Below are 15974 nucleotides of genomic sequence, written 5' to 3'. Positions count from 1 at the left end.
GAAGAGGCATGGCCCTGCGATAACTGCAGCTTGCATTTAAGCAAAACAAATCCTTTAAAGGTAAAAGCGCGCAGCTCCCCCGAGCTGAATCCCTGTTTTTGTGTCTTCAGCTGCTGCATGACACAGCACACACACACACAGAGCACCTGAGTAACCTGCAGAGCTCTCCACCTGCATTAGCTTCCTCCAGCCAACCCTGTAATACAGACAAATGTGTTAATAATGTCTGCTGTGAATAGACTGAGGACCACCTCTTTAAACAAAGACCATCGGTAGTTCTACTATTTTAAGGCCATTGAAATAAGACCTCACCCTTCTCAGACATTTTCCATGCACAGAACTGGGCATATGAGGAACTTTGTCTGCGTATTTGCATGTTGATTACTAGAGGTAATCTAAGCAACAAAGGAATTAAATTAAACATCACAAGTGGACCATAAGGTTTTTAAGCATGATGAATGGTAGCTCAGCTTCACTTTTACTGGAAAACAATATTACTAATTCAGAACTAAACCTGAACAAGAGAAAACAAGTTGAGCTGCTTATTTCAACCAGAATATACCTTGAAACAAAGACTGCGTTATAAGTTAAACAGTTTATGTACCTTATGCATTCAAGAATGCAATACAGGAGGAATATGCGATACGCGTGCTGTACTTCAAGCAGCTGACTGACTGATTTCTAAGACAAAGAGCTCCGACAGAAGTCACTGTTACAGGACTACTCCAGCCACCGGGGCAGGGAACAGTGTCTTCTGGCTTCGTTCTGTAGCAAAACGGACTCAAACATACGAACTCTTCAAACTAGTTCTAAGAGAGCCGAAGCAGTAAGTTCAAAAGTCAAACCGTTGATTGAATCTGAAAATATACAATTGCCTATTGTTTTCAGATTTCAGAATCTTTTTAATATTAAAACAATATACTACTTTCAGTGTAACTTATTACAATGACTGAGACCTGACCAAGAGGGAAAAAAAATAATTCCACTGTAAAGTTCTGTGAATGACAGGCAAACTAAAAAGGTACAGCAGTAAAACCAAGCTGTCCTCCAGTAAAGCGAAAGAAGCTGCAAGGCAACACTAAAAAGTGGCAGATCTCCTTTGCCTGCCAAAGTCTGTACCACAGTTTTGGATAGAGATTGACAGGTGAACCAAGTATTGCTGTCAATGCTGGATACGAGTCAAAGTTTTATAAGCAAATGATCCTATACTAAACGATGTTACCACACTCAGCAGCTGAACTTAAACTCCACAGAAATGCAGTTCGATGCCCTGCTCAAAGCTACTCTTTCAACAGCATTTTCCGTATGAAAAGATACATATTAGTAGGTTTAGTGTTTGTGGAATGAAATCAGCAGTGTGCAAAAACGCGTGTGTATTTAAGCTGCTACAAGTTAGTGCACCTTATGTCATAGCCTACACTAGACAGTTCTCCAGCTCTGAGCCTCTGCTTGGGAGACAAATTAGTCAGACAACATGCAGCTGAGCAAGCTTTGACATGCAAAATTTTAGTTATGACTTTAAGCGCTGAACTCTGCTTTGGTAATGTTATTTATCATTCAGACTACAGCTTTCAGAGTAATAGACATTTCACAAACCAGTAGAACTGCCTCTGTCCTGAACGTTAAGGGAATTCATAAATTAGAGTGAGTATAAAACTTCTGGTGAAGCTCAGGGAGCTGGCCCATGAAGAACTCACTAGGCAAAATTCCAAAGTCACGTAAGTGGAAAAATTTAATAGTTCAACAGTGAGTTTCTATAAACTATTACACACACCCTTGCTATTGTCGCATCTGTTGACGCTACAAATACATCTTTCTTTACTATGAACTGCCAGTGACTCATTTCATCCTTAGGTTTACTTATGTGGAATCATCTTCATCTAAATTATTAAAGTCCAATTAAACTTGATAATTTTTTTTGGCATAGTTATAGTTGTTGCAGCAAGTCAGTTGTATAAACCCACTTATCTGTCATTTCAGGAAGGTAGCCTTGATTAACAAGTACACATACAGCATTAGCAGATTCAGAATAAAAAGAACAAGTATGATTCATGCACTAGAGATTCTGCCACATTATACAAGGCATCCTACATGGTTACCTTGTGAACTACAACTGCATGACTACAAAAAGGACTGAGGAACAGAGATAAAAGATTAACCAAGATGACTGAGTGGCAAACAGATCAGACAAGTTTGACTTTGGATGATGTGATCTCAATTACAGACGATCAAGAGAGGAATTCAATAAGTCAACAGTTCACCACTACAAAACTCCACAGTACAGACACAAACACTAAAGGTTATTATCCTTGAGTGATTTTGTACTAAAACAAAATATCTATACAACAGGTATTCAGAACAGCAAGAGACGGTGTAGTAACTCAAAAGATGACAACGGTGCTTGCTATCACTTGTCTAGTATTTGAATGTAATGTGATATACAGCTAAGTAGGAAGGAACCTAAGTATTATGCTAAATTCTATTTAGAAGTGAAATTCTTCTTGAAAAGTGTATTAATTCCTCTTTTCAAACAAATTATTCTTTATGGATAGACACACAAAAAAAAGGGGGACACCTAAGAATTGAAACTCCAAAGAGGAAAAGGCGGGGGGAACACCCAAGTCTTGGGAAGTTCTGGTATTCCTTCATGGTTTGTCCAAAATCAATAGTGAAGTCCTTTATCAAAAAGTACAGTCCTGGAGGCAGGAGACGAAAAATGGGAATAAGGAAAGTTAAGCTGTCAGAGACTCAGGTACAGAATATTTTTAAAGAGCTTCTATTACTCCAAAGATTAAAAGATGCAGAGGTCAAAAATCCATATGAAAATAAGATGGAAATTGTAAAGAACAGAATGTTAACTCCTTGTGAAAACTGCACGCATACAGTCTCTAAGACTGAATTTCAGAATCATTTGCGCTGCCAAGAAACACCACAGGAAAAAAAAAAGAAAGAAGCAACGACATTAGCACAATACATTGTTAGGTTCTGTAGTTTCATAGCACCAAACTGACTCCAATGTATTTTTCAAAATGTGTTTGTCCAGAAGGTTCTTGGAATTTATTATACACATATAATAACAGATGACACTCAACACTGGAGCGTTGATGTACTAAGTTTACAAGCACTAGCATTCAATGTATACTAGGCTAAGAAACAAAAAAGATTCAGCATATAAGGAAATGAAGAAAGAAGCAAGGGTTATCTTTAAAAGTTGCATCTGGTATCTACATAATACCAGTTTTATTTTAAAACCCTACACAATGTCAAGTAAGAAGACTAATCAAATATCTACACTTAATTGTGCACACCACATCTACTTCAGACGTAGAACAAAATTTTCAAAAGCTCGTATGTTTCAGTCCTCCTTCCAGAGGAGCCCTAGACTCCAAGATTGGCTTGCTATCAGAACCAGAGCTTGAATTTTTAGAGATTTGACAGCAGCAATCTACCAAGTTTCAAATATGACTATACAAGACAGTGAGCAACCAGAATTCTTCAGATCATCATTCAAACCAGTGACATGAACAAAATTTAGTTAATTTATGCAAACTTGACATTTAAGTCATGATTTTTTTGCAATACTTTGAAACATTCTACTTACTATGACAAGCAGTTTTCACTGGCAAACATTTTTTTGTGTGCCCGCACGCTTATTTTTAGACGTTACCATCCTAACAGAGTGCTGACCAGGTAAGACTGATGTTCTTGCAAAACAAGAGTAAAACAATCTAGACACATTAGGAGCACCACTGAATTAAAAAAGGGCTATTTCTGCTATCTATAGAACAGTTAAAAATGAAGGTCCTGATTTTTCAAAAGCCAACATACTGCATCAAATATTTTTTCTCATCTGTGTATTTGTTAAACCTGTACAAAAGAAAGCTGATTAGCAAATGTAAGTGTTCATATAAAAATAGCCAACATCTGTTTAAATTTAGAAATTTATTTTGTTTAATCCACAAGCTTTATATAGCTTTAGTTAAAAAAACAAAAACAAAAAACAGTGAAAACATGACAATATCCAAAGTTCAGGTTCCTCAAACTTTCAAAGACCACATCTCTGAAAGTTGCTTATACCATTCAGAAGAACCGCAACGAGACAAGATTTATGAATGGGGCAACGACATCTCACAAACAAAATTTATGTAACTGAAGGAATTTTTCTGGGACTGCTGATCATGGAAACTGCCCTTTAAAAAAAGAACATAAAAATACAAATGAAATTCCAGTGTTCCAAATCAACATGTTACATCAATATAAACCCACAGTGTCCTGGTAAACAACATGCTTTCATTTATGTACCACTCTAAATTGCTATTCTTGATTTACTTTAATGGAGACTGTACAGGCAACAGTAGAAAGCATTAAAATATATGTACTTCCTTGGTAATTCTGCAGTGGTTTTATTTCTGGGCAAGCTTACAAACCACAAAGGTTAGTAGCATAATGTAAGTGGATACAAAAGAAGTCAAATGAGACCCTCACAAATTATTCTAAAGGCTTTGTTGAATTTCAAAGAAACTAGGGAACTGACGGTCATGTTTAAAACCTTCAAAACAAATTCCTACTGCTTCTAAGAAGTCTCACTCTAAATGAAATTATGTTGACTGTCAATGAAAGAATGTCACTAGTACACTGTGGACACCTTTTGTAATGTAAATCCATGCCCTTTGTACATGGTGAACCTCAACCTAGCAATTATTACAACAAATGTTATATTCTAAAGCTCAAACACATTTAGCAATTTGAAATTGAATTCTGAGTACAAACCAAATAAAATGTACATTATATCAAAGGATTCAGCCTAAGATGGTGGTGACACTTGCGCCTTCCTCATTGACCTCAGTGCTTTCTCTCTCAGGTGTTTTTCTAGGTCATCGAGGTTGTCTTCTGGTTCACTTTCTGTCTCCTTGAAACAAAGATAGAACATTTCTTCAAATACTGAAAGCCAAGCTGGGCTGCAGTCCTCCCGCTATTGTAAATCATCAATTAAAGTTATGAAACAGGAAGTTGCATTTCTGAAGTAAGATTGCTATTTGCTATCAGAGTACTGTGTACATTCATCTCCTTCTCTACCTATTTTCTTACACTGGACTCTGAAACAGTCATATCTACCAAATTCCTACCTTTTTGGGTTCTGTCTCTGCTTCCTGTTCTTCCTGTGCTGAGGTGGTATCTGCTGCAGCCACAGCAGCAGCTGCTGTAGCTGCTGCCGCCTTTTCCTTCTTATGTTTTTTGTGTTTCTTGTGCTTCTTATCCTTTTTATGCTTCTTATCCTTCTTTTTCTTCTTCTTCTTTCCACCCCCTTCTTGATCTGAATTCTGTAACAAACCATTCAACAGACATTACAACTCATTTCCAAGACTTAAAAATTCAGTTAGAACAAACCCACACCCATACTTGGCAATTCAGATGGACTGTGCAACTTCTGAAACTCAGTGAAGTCCAGACTGCCTTCAGAACTTGAGGAAAGTCACATGCCAATGAACTGACAGTAGCAATCCCAGAAGTCAAGTAACATAATGCACGGTTGTGCTGTCTGAATACAGAACGTTAACACCACACAAACTTGATATGCTTGTCACAGCAACAACATGCAAGCCTCTTCATAGAAATGAATACTGCAGGTGGAATCTAACTCCCTAACATACTCTTCTACCAAAGAAATGCAATGTCCCTAGGAAACATTCACAGAACAGGTAAGAATACCGAATTATCTGTTCTTTCCTATTATGAATATAGTTTGCAAATAACACTGCCAAGCATAATTCAGATCACCTCACTTTGCAGGCCATGAAACTAACTACAGGTGAAGCAATACTTAAGTAATCCCAGTAACTTCATGAAATGATAAAGTATTTTGTTTCTAAAGTTATAACAGCACTTTTTTCAGACTCAGAAATGTTAAGCTTGAAATGTTTGTGTTGTGATGTAAGAATTTTAACTATAAAAAAATCACTCCAAGGCTATTTTTCATTTTGCCATGTGAATAAGCTTAGAGCTGTTCAGCCATTAAGTCTTTATGAAAATAACTTGTCACATAACCCCCAAACAATATTGCTTTTATTAGCAAAGAAATACCCTTGCAGGTGATGGGCTCTGAGTTGGACTTTTAGCCTTTTTTGCAGGTGACCAGTTTGCAGAAGGGGAACGAGATCGAGCAGGAGATGGAGGTCCTTGATGTTTTTTTGGAGCTGGTTCAGGTGATCCTGATGCAGACCGCGATGAAGACACCCGTCTTGCAGATCGTGGACTTGGTGTGGAAGCCCTTGAAAACAGAAAAGCCACGCTTAGATTCTAGTGTTAGAAATATGACATGAAACAAGGAAGTAAAAATTACAGAAAGTCAAATGAACATTTGTATTTATAACTTGCTTAAGCAGCCACTTAAAAAAAATTAGTTACTGTGCTGGCGTATGTTACAAAGGGCAAAACGATCTCATACCATTGTGTATCCGTAATGCAAAAGGATATTGCAACTTGATAGCTTGTTAAACAATAATGCTATTGTTGTTCAGGAATGATTGCTCCCTTTCTTTTTCTGATATGACTAATTTATAACCTCATTAGAATTCAAGAGAATAGCAGCGCTATTTTATCATCCAATGAAGGAAGAGTGTAAACCATTTTGTTCAGCTATGTTTTCTTGCTGAAAGAATAAGCCAGCACCAAACTTTTGACGATCTGCTCATAACAGCAACATCACACTAAAGAAAACTGATAAAATTTTAAGTATTTATCTTCCACAACCACGTGGGAAATGATTTATGAACTAATTAAAAGTATCAGTTTTATTCTGTTTTATTTAAAAGCTAACTGCAAAGTTCATTTTGCTTTAAGCAAAGCTAGGAAAAAAGTTTTTAAGTTCTTTTTATCTGCTCACTCCCAGTAATTTGTTAGGCTACTAAAAAGACCCCTCAGACTCTATATCCTCTGTAATGTTTCTCCCCACACCTCACTTAAGGTTGGAAACACTGATTAAAATAAACTTCAGAAAAATCACTTAGGGGTCGGTTCTATGAAAGCCAACAGAGCCCCCACTACTTGAGTGACCTCACAATACATCAGAACCACTTCCATGTGATCCCCCAGCTATTCTCATTGTATTATTAAATAAAATTAAAAAAAATAATATCAAACCACCAACAACAAATAAGACTGATTTTTTTTTTTTTTTTTTTTTTTTTTTACTTTGTCTTCTTAGGTTCTGGCGTTCTTGACACCCTCCTGATGGGTCTAGTGCTTGGAGATGGAGACTGTCTTCTCTGTGGTGAAGCTGAAGCTCCCCTTCGCAGTGGTGGTGGGCTTGCAGAAGTATGAGAAGCTCTAGGCCTTGGTGAAGGTGAATGCCTTTTGTTTTGTGGTGGAGAACGTGCTTCGCGATTAGACCTACTGGGAGGAGAACCCTTCCTATGCTTGGAAGATATCGAAGGTGAACGCCTTTTAGCAGCTGGAGAGCTCCTTTGTTTTGGTGGTGGTGAATGCGAGACTCTGCGTTTTGACTGTGGAGACGGTGATGCTCGTCGTTTAGGGGGAGGAGGAGAAGCTGTTCTTCTCTTAGGAGGTGGAGAAGGCGAGTATCGTCTCTGTATTGGTGGAGAGTATCTCCGTGGAGAAGGTGAGCGTCTACGTGGGGGTGGTGACGGAGACCTAGAAAGAAAACAGATGTTCAGGTGCCAAACAGCCATGTGAATTAATTTCAAATGATTACATGATCATTCCTCTGAAATTCTTAAAAACTTTATTAAATAAAAACTTTTTGGAAAAATCAACTTAATAGATGTTATTCAGTACCTGATAACAGCAATCAAACTGTATCCAGACCACATGCCTACCATAGGAAATCTCGGCAGCAGAACTATATTCCCCTTAGTAAAGCTGTGAATCAAGGAACGGGTTTCCTGTATTATGGCATTTACTTTTACACACCATAGTTGGAAGTCAACAAACCAAAAAGCAATCATTTCACAACAAAAATGCAATACAGTACCTTCGGCGAGGCAATGAAGGTGACCGTCGCCGCCTAGGAGGAGGGGCAGGCGAAGGAGAGCGCCGTCGCCTGGCTGGTGGGGGTGATGGACTTCTCCTCCTCCTACTAAGGAGATAAAGGGATTACTCAGAAAAATTGCAACTGAGCTGTGAGATTTTTTTTTAATTATTATTATTATGCTTTCACTATACAATAGCATCTTCCTCATGTACTCCTAATTCTAGTAAAACCACTAATGGGAAAAAAATATATATCCAAGTGTTTCTAGAGAGTAAGAGAATAGATTTTCATTGTAATCTTCAGACCCCACAACACCACTCACAAGAATTTCACATTCTGCTTAACCTGACCTATTTGCACCCTGCAACCAAAGAGGAAGCCCCACTCTCTCCTATCTTCTTCTCCTGAAAGCTCATTTCTGCCACTTTCCTTGGGCTGAATCTAGTGATCATGTAATGAGTCAGACCAGCTTACTGATTCAACAACAACAACAAAAACTCTCAGTCATCACACAGTAATGACTGCTAGGTGTAACGTAAGGGAGGAACTGGGAATGCTTTCAGCAAGAGTCTGAAGTTGGATCAATTTTAAGTGTGAAACTTGAAAACAGCTTTTATCTACGTATCTGAAATCCAAAATGACTTATTCCTTGAAATGCTAAGAATAATTAATCAGCTATTGCAAAACTGAAGCTATCTGGATTCAAGTTATCACAAAATAAGCTATTTTCTGCTCTCCAAGATAAGGTTTAAAACAGACTTCCACGGAAGTTTCAATAAAGCTTGTACTTTCCTGAAGTTATAAAGGGAGGAAAACTTGCATTTTGTATAGAAAAAACATTCTTCCCTGGCTGTTGTTCTCCAAGGCAATGAATTACACTTTTTATAGGAAGAGTTTACTGCAAAACACATTATTTTATGATCTGGAGAAAAACAGCCTCTAATGTCATGGTTGCCCTAATTAAATGTGTTTAAGCAGTTACACAATAAGCAATAGGTGAATTTAAACTATGCATAAAACTTGCAGCATACTAAGATCTTTGAATTCCAATCTGTTTTACATAGAATTGTTTGATAAATGACAAGATACGTGATTAGAACGGACTACGTTGGTAGAAGTAGTCACACAATCTCACATCATTATGTATGCTGCAACCGTATTCTAGCTAGGTCTTAATTCACAGATTGCTCACGAGTGATTATGTCAGATCAATAAACCCATCATACACTGAGGTTCCAACATTCCAAGATCAACACATACCAAACAATTCCACAAATAGAAGAGTTAACAATACTGCCTACATAAGAAAAGAAAAAAAGTAAGTGTTAGCTATTAGTATACGACTACTACCTCCAAATACCTTATGGATGGGAAGAATGAGAGTACTGAAAACACAAATTAAGTGTGACCCAGAACATCAAGATCTTTATCACCTATTGCAAGTCCGTGGAAGGGTTTTAGTTGTAATATGAAAGGCAAGTATTCAGTTATTTTCAGGCATCAGTGAGAACATTAGTGTTATTAGCTGTTACAGGCTTATTAGAATTATCAAGTAGCCTCTCTTCCAGGAGATAGTACAGGCGCTTCTTTTGTTTGGTCTTTTTTCCCTGCCAGTGAAAAGGTCCCAAATACAAACCAACAAGGAACAGATCAGACTGAATTTCCTTCGCCTTACTGCTTTGAGTGCACAAATCCAAAGGGCAGAAGTACGTGTCCATGACAAAGTAAGTGAGAGCCTATCTAAATGACTTTTGATATGCAAATCTTGTTTAACAGATTAATTTCTAACCAACCTTTTCATCACTGGTGATTGCCACCTCTTTTCCATCTGCATCCTGATAGCAGTGGAGAAAAAACAAAACAAAACATCTAACTGCCGTATATTTGAGGCAAAAATGAGCAAGTTCAAGTAAAGTTCAGGGTAATTCTCAACAAATGAGCCAAAGAAGAATGCAATCTTGAAGCAGACCAAAGGTCCATCTAATCCAGCATCCCATTTTTGACAGGCAGTGGAAGATACTTCAAGGAAATAGAATAAAAAGCAGTCTGTATTAAAATAAATAAAATTTATCTTTGTGATTTCCAAAGGCTAGCAATTTTAAGAGAATTCCATGAACTTTTCCACAAGTTTAGTTCATAGTAGGGGCTTTTAATAAAGCATTACAGGTCAGAACACAATCACGTCACTATAGAGGAAGCTTACTAGAACCAGCATTGAGATCCTCATTTTCTTTTGACAGTTACTTTGGAGAAAAAGGATTATCTGCTTGCACAATTTTGGGCTAAATTCTTTTGGGTAGTTGCTGACAGTTGCATAGCAAATAAACACAACGTTAACCAGTTATTAAAAAAAGACATCAGTTATGCCCAACTTAAGAAGAAATTACCGAGGGGAGGATTCCTTCTGTCGTTTTCGTGGAGATGGTGATGGACTGCGTGAATGTGAATGGCGTCGGCGTCTACCAACTTCCCCATTCTTCACATTGGATCTTTTAGGTCTTTCCTCTTCAGACGAAGATGAGGAGCCAGAATCTATAAATGTAGAAGAATTATTCTCTGGAATATGATTCTCATGACACTCATTACACAGTTACTGATATGGTTATACTGTTGTTTACACTAACTTCCACTCCTGCAAAACAAGAAGCCTCTGTTTAGAAGCAATTCAACTACAAACATTAGTTGAAGTGATAAATAAAGCCATCAGAGTTGGGTAATAAAATTTGCAGCAACCTAACCGTCCACATAACATTTAACTAGCCAGGTAACCTAAAAAAAAAAAAAAAAAGAAGTCAACTGCTGTTATATATAAAAACAAAGTGGACAAAAATCTACAACGAGTCCAGGCTATCTTACTGACCTCAAGCAAGCAAAAACCCAAGTTATTAGAAAATAACCTAATGCATCAATAGTTTAAGTAAACCATAGTATGATTCTATGATAGTAAACAATATTTGTGTATGATCGTAAGAGTTTAGAAGTGCAACTTTTAAAGATGCAAATTCATAATGATACATACCATAACCTTAAAAAAAATTATTATTGCTCACACTACTTTCACGAAGAATAAAGGTACTTGATTATGAGTGGTAAATATATACAACCCAATTTTAGGAAATGTACATTATCCATACCAGATGAAGACTGTTGATTTTGCCTTCTGTATTGACGCCTCTGTTGCACAGAATCTGCTGCAGCCATTTTACCACCTTTATCTTCTTCTGAAAAGGTACATACAGAAAAAAATAAATTAAAAATACAAATATGTCTTACTGAGGCAGAAGTAATTAAGTACAGCAGATCAAGCTTTTTTTTTTTTTAATTAACTCTCCTCATCTTAAGGTTGTATTGAGTCTGGACTATTCTTCGGCTTAGCTTTTTCCAAGAAAGCTCAGATGAAAGACCTTACGCAATATGAGTGATTATATTTATGCTTCTGAAAAAATCTTTCTTTCAATGCTGGTTTATCAACAGGTTTGGCACTTTACTAGTATCTTTTATTGTCATACACCTGATTAAAAACCCCACCCAAAACCAGTGTTGAAAAGTGAGAACCATACCCGATTCAGACAGCTCAGCTTTCCTTGGTTTTGGCGCTGGTGAAGGAGATTCTCTTTTTTCAGTACTCTTATGTTTGGGTGCTAAAGGACAAAAGTCAAATAACTTTGCTGTAACTTTTTTTTTTTTTAATATCTGTGCATGCTTTTCTGCTCTCACAAACTGTAAATACCATCTCTGAGAAAATGAAAGCACAAGAAGATTAAAGTGCTGAAAATTTTTGTTACCTGATGCTCTGCCAGGTGAAACAGAGCCACGGCTTTTTCTTGAACGATTTGACTGCTGAGGTGTTGGAGATCTACGTGGTTTTGGAGGTGGACTTGCTGGTGGAGATGGTCTGTGCCTCCGCCTAGGAGGGCTTGCAGAAGGAGACATCCTACGTGTTTTACGAGGAGGACTGGATACAGTTCTTTTAGGTGGTTTCTTTGGTGGTGATCGGGAACGTGAGGAGGAGGAAGAGGAGCTACTACCAGATAAAGATGCTGATGACCGTCTTCTCCTGCAAATCAAATATAACATTAGACTATGACTAGTCAGCTTAGGAAATGTTTGAGCATGAACACAGAACTGCATTTGTTTGCAAGCACATAGAGAGCCACATACAACAGCACTTCCAAAACATGGTGGACAGCCTTCAACACGTGGCTTGTAGAAAAGATTAACAACCAATCTTTCAGTTATCTTTAAACTACAGTGAGAAAAAAAAAATGTTAGTGTTACCTTTGCTTGCTTTCTGTCAATCTACAGACTACAACTAAGCTTTTCTCCTGGGTACAATTAGTTTTCTTTGGGCTTTCTAACTATCGGATGGTTAAGAGAATTCTCCATGTTAGCACATGTGATTTAATGATCTTCAAAATAGATCTATTTAAGAGTTTAGCGGGCAAGTATGTTAAAAAGTTTTTATACCAGGAAGAAAAAAATTCAGCTTAACAATTCTGAATCAGTATATCCCTCCTTATGTTTTAGTCTTTCAACTTTACTTTGCAATTTTAAAAAGGTAGGGCCTCTAGAATTCTGCGGCAAAATTTGTGGCAAGTTCTGTTGTAATTGTGTACCTGCAGAATCCACCTTTGGCTGCAGAATTCCTGAGAACCTGGAAAAAAGAAACCCTACCTTGAGTGAGATAAACATTTGCTGAAAGGGAGCTCTTGTACATCTTGAAACATACATATTTGATACTTTTCACAGTTCTCACAGTAACTGTGCAAAATGAGCATCTTTACAAACTCAATAAAGTACTTATCACCTTGTCATAAACAAAAAAAAAGGAAGAATTGTTCCTTCTTAAAAAGGAAGAACTATTGTACACAGGAAGCATCACTAATTCTCTTTCTACGACGAAAACAGGAATCTATTCTCTTCCTATGAAGACAAACATCTATTTTGACATTACCCTAAGTATACAATTCTCTGCAGTACAACTCGGAGCTTTCCTACTAGAAAAATTCCTCGTGCCATCAAAAATATAACCTTCAACACCCAAGAGACAATCTGAAAAGATTTTTATTTACTGAAGCAAAAGAACATGAAGAAATACATTTCAAGTCAAAGTTCAATTTTGACCTTAACTTTATGTGATGGAAAAATGACTCATAGTAAAAAAATCCCTAACAGTAAAATTCATAGTGAATTGTTCGACATTTTCCCTCAAGTGGGGAAAAAAACTGTTAGAAAAGATGTCACGTCTGTCTAAGCTGGGAGCTACCCAGAGCTATTTCAAGGAAGTGTTGAAGTTGCTACTTTTCAAAGAAGTGGAATTCTCAGCAATAATTTCATAAGAAATCATCCCACAGCAACTAGAATGCCCCCACACACTTATGAAATATGACATCGCAGTTTTTACATCACTCAAATTATATATTACAAACAGTATTGAGTTAAGATGAACAAGGTGGTTTTGATAACATTGAGTTTTCAGGAATGACTGTTATCTTCTAAATCTAAGTATAAAATATTCAAGTGTCTCAAAAAAAGGGAATCTTACCTCCTCACAGGCGATCTACTTCTTCTGTGTCTGGGTGGGGGAGGCATTCGCCTTGGAGGACTCCTCCTCCTTGGAGATGGTCGTCGTCTTGGGCTTGGTCGCCTTCTAGGAGAGTAAGACCTGTCACAATCAAAAATTCAAATGAAAAGCAACTACCTAACTTTCAGATTTGAGGAAATTTAGCCTCAGGGAATTGAGTGGAAAGTTGCTTCTCTCCAAGTGCATTACATTACAGCAGCATTTAAATTATGGTGCCAAGCGGTATGTTCAGCCACGGTGTTTTTAAGTTTACCAATACCTTATACTAAGTAGTAAAAAAAAAAAAACAAAACAGTGGGAGGCGGAAATTTGCAAAATCTTCAGTAAACCTACCTACTAAAAGGCTACACAACTGCCACTATCAAATGCCACACTCAGCATTAAGTACCCCGTTCTTTCCCCAGTCAGTGTAAGTCCCTGTAAGAATCTTCCCATGAACTGATATGAAGAAAACTCCTGAGCATGCTTATTCACTGAATGTGTCATTCTCATTTGGCCTAAAACACTCACAGCTCAACATCATTAAAAACATCATTACCTTAACTGAGAGCATTACATTAAATAGCAATTTCAGAAGAAAATATTCAGTTCTCAATCTCTGCAATCAAGACAAATAGAAGCCCTACCTTGACCGTGATCTATGACGCCTTCTTGGCCGAGAATGAGATGGAGAACGGGATCGAGACCTTGACCTCGACTTGGACCGAGTTGGGGATCTTTGACGAGTCTTCTCTTTCTCCTTCTCTCTCTCCTTCTTTGAATTACGTTCTGGTGAAGTTTCCTTAGTCTCTGGCACAGGAGGTTCAGATTTAGGAGCTTTTGGGATATCACTATTAAAAAACAAAGAATTAATTTACAAGCACATATAAACTGTAACCACTGGAGTAACATTTTAGAAGCTGACAAGATGTTCTCCAACAACATTCTCTTGCCCATCCACTGACAAGACATTACAGACCCCACTTCAAAATTGTGAAAAGAATTAGAATATGGTACAAAGATTCAAAGACAAGAAAAAGTAATAATCAAGCTCTCTCTTAACTTGCTAGGAAACAAGATGACATTGTCAGAAGAAGAAAAGATGCCCAGTACGATGAAACAACAGTGGCAGCTTAGCACCCTACTTTTAGAATTCTACATAGGAAAAAAAAATCTTACTGATGATTCTTAAATTCTTTTGCCATTTTAGGGGGATAGGGAGAAGCAGACATTGCCCCTACACAAGCTAGGGGGAACGATCTTTAAAAAAAAAAAAAAGAAAATTATCTTAATTCTTGTTAAAAGTAATACATAGTTCTACACACAAAGTTATCGCTTACCTGTTTGAAGTTGCCTCTTGAACAAGAGTCTCCTTTGGTTTCACAGAGGGTTCCGGCTCAGGAGTTGCCTCCTTCTTTTCTGGTGCAGGAGTAGCACTACGGCTCTTGGTTCTGTGATGAGGGGAGCGAGAATGGCTGCGTTTCCGCTCTCTTCTGACAGGTGATGACCTCCTTCTAGGGGAAGGAGACCGTGATTTGCGTCTGCGAAAAAGAAGCACCATAATATAATGAAACAACGTATGCGAAAATAAAAACCAGTGATATTTGGGAGCTTAAAGCTCTTCTTAATCAGGCAGGCTCTCAGTACTGTCTACAGCAGTTAAAACATATGTAGGACTACTTCAGATTTTCTGCTAGTAATTTACAGCCAAATTAAGATTTCAAACTTCAAAAAAATGAGACAAAGCCTTGAACAGAACAACTTATTAAAAACAGTTCCTAATGTAAACAACACCTGTTTCAATGTTGCTCTAGTAATTGCAATTACTGTTCAGCAGTAAGTCAAACTAGCTTGCTGGAAATATTCCCCTTGAGCTACTTCAAACTTCAGTGACTTTTCTCTGCCATGCATTCTTCACCCCAGTCTAGAGTACTGTTGAGACATTGCCTGTGCATTTTCATTACCTTCTTGGACTCCTGGATCTGTCTCTCTTTTCTCTGTTGTCTTTGTCTTCCTTGTCCCTCTTCTCCTTGTCTTCATCTTGTTTCTTCATAGAAGCCAGTTTCTCTTGCTCTATCTAAGCAACCAAATGTCACTTAACTCAGAGGTAACACAGAGACCTTATCAAAAATCTATTTTAAACAAAAAGAACTACTACTTCAGACTAAGGTATTTATTGCTCAAGTAAGAGTTCTGCTAAACACAAAATATCTGAATGCCAATACTTACACAGCCACTAATCCTGCGCAGTGCTCACAACTCACCCACAAGTCTGTAACAAAATCCTACCTGTCGCTGTTTAATTTCTTCTTTCTTCAATTCCAGAAATGCAGTTGGAATACCAGCAATGTTTTCCTGTGCACTTAACAGCAGTGGCCACAGTTCTCCCATGAACTCCCTAGCATTTTTCCCATTCAAAAA

General features: G+C 37.5%; 1 protein-coding gene across 7 annotated transcripts in view; it reads right to left on the bottom strand.

Annotated features, from left to right (window-relative positions):
* Window positions 1-3923: 3923 nt before the first annotated feature.
* The window catches only part of SRRM1 (serine and arginine repetitive matrix 1), an 18178-nt gene continuing 6127 nt past the window's right edge, over window positions 3924-15974 (bottom strand). For 3 of the 7 annotated variants that reach the window (XM_066982689.1, XM_066982690.1, XM_066982684.1), the window contains 15 exons: window positions 15843-15974; window positions 15518-15630; window positions 14894-15094; window positions 14201-14404; window positions 13536-13655; window positions 11776-12047; window positions 11551-11631; window positions 11125-11211; window positions 10378-10522; window positions 9784-9825; window positions 7991-8095; window positions 7192-7650; window positions 6082-6268; window positions 5127-5321; window positions 3924-4909 (listed from right to left, as the gene is read on the bottom strand). The exon at window positions 15843-15974 is cut by the window's right edge. In XM_066982689.1, coding sequence (XP_066838790.1) covers window positions 4805-4909; window positions 5127-5321; window positions 6082-6268; window positions 7192-7650; window positions 7991-8095; window positions 9784-9825; window positions 10378-10522; window positions 11125-11211; window positions 11551-11631; window positions 11776-12047; window positions 13536-13655; window positions 14201-14404; window positions 14894-15094; window positions 15518-15630; window positions 15843-15974 — 2448 coding nt within the window. In that variant the 3' untranslated portion in view covers window positions 3924-4804. The remainder of the gene's footprint in view (window positions 4910-5126; window positions 5322-6081; window positions 6269-7191; window positions 7651-7990; window positions 8096-9783; window positions 9826-10377; window positions 10523-11124; window positions 11212-11550; window positions 11632-11775; window positions 12048-13535; window positions 13656-14200; window positions 14405-14893; window positions 15095-15517; window positions 15631-15842) is intronic. The other 4 variants (XM_066982685.1, XM_066982686.1, XM_066982687.1 and 1 more) reach the window with 4 other exon arrangements.

This window comes from Anser cygnoides, chromosome 24 (genome assembly GCF_040182565.1).
Source record: "Anser cygnoides isolate HZ-2024a breed goose chromosome 24, Taihu_goose_T2T_genome, whole genome shotgun sequence".
Classification (NCBI taxonomy): domain Eukaryota; kingdom Metazoa; phylum Chordata; class Aves; order Anseriformes; family Anatidae; genus Anser; species Anser cygnoides.
The sequence above is the reverse complement of the archived record's forward strand: the minus strand, read 5'-3'. Positions and strand labels throughout refer to the sequence as shown.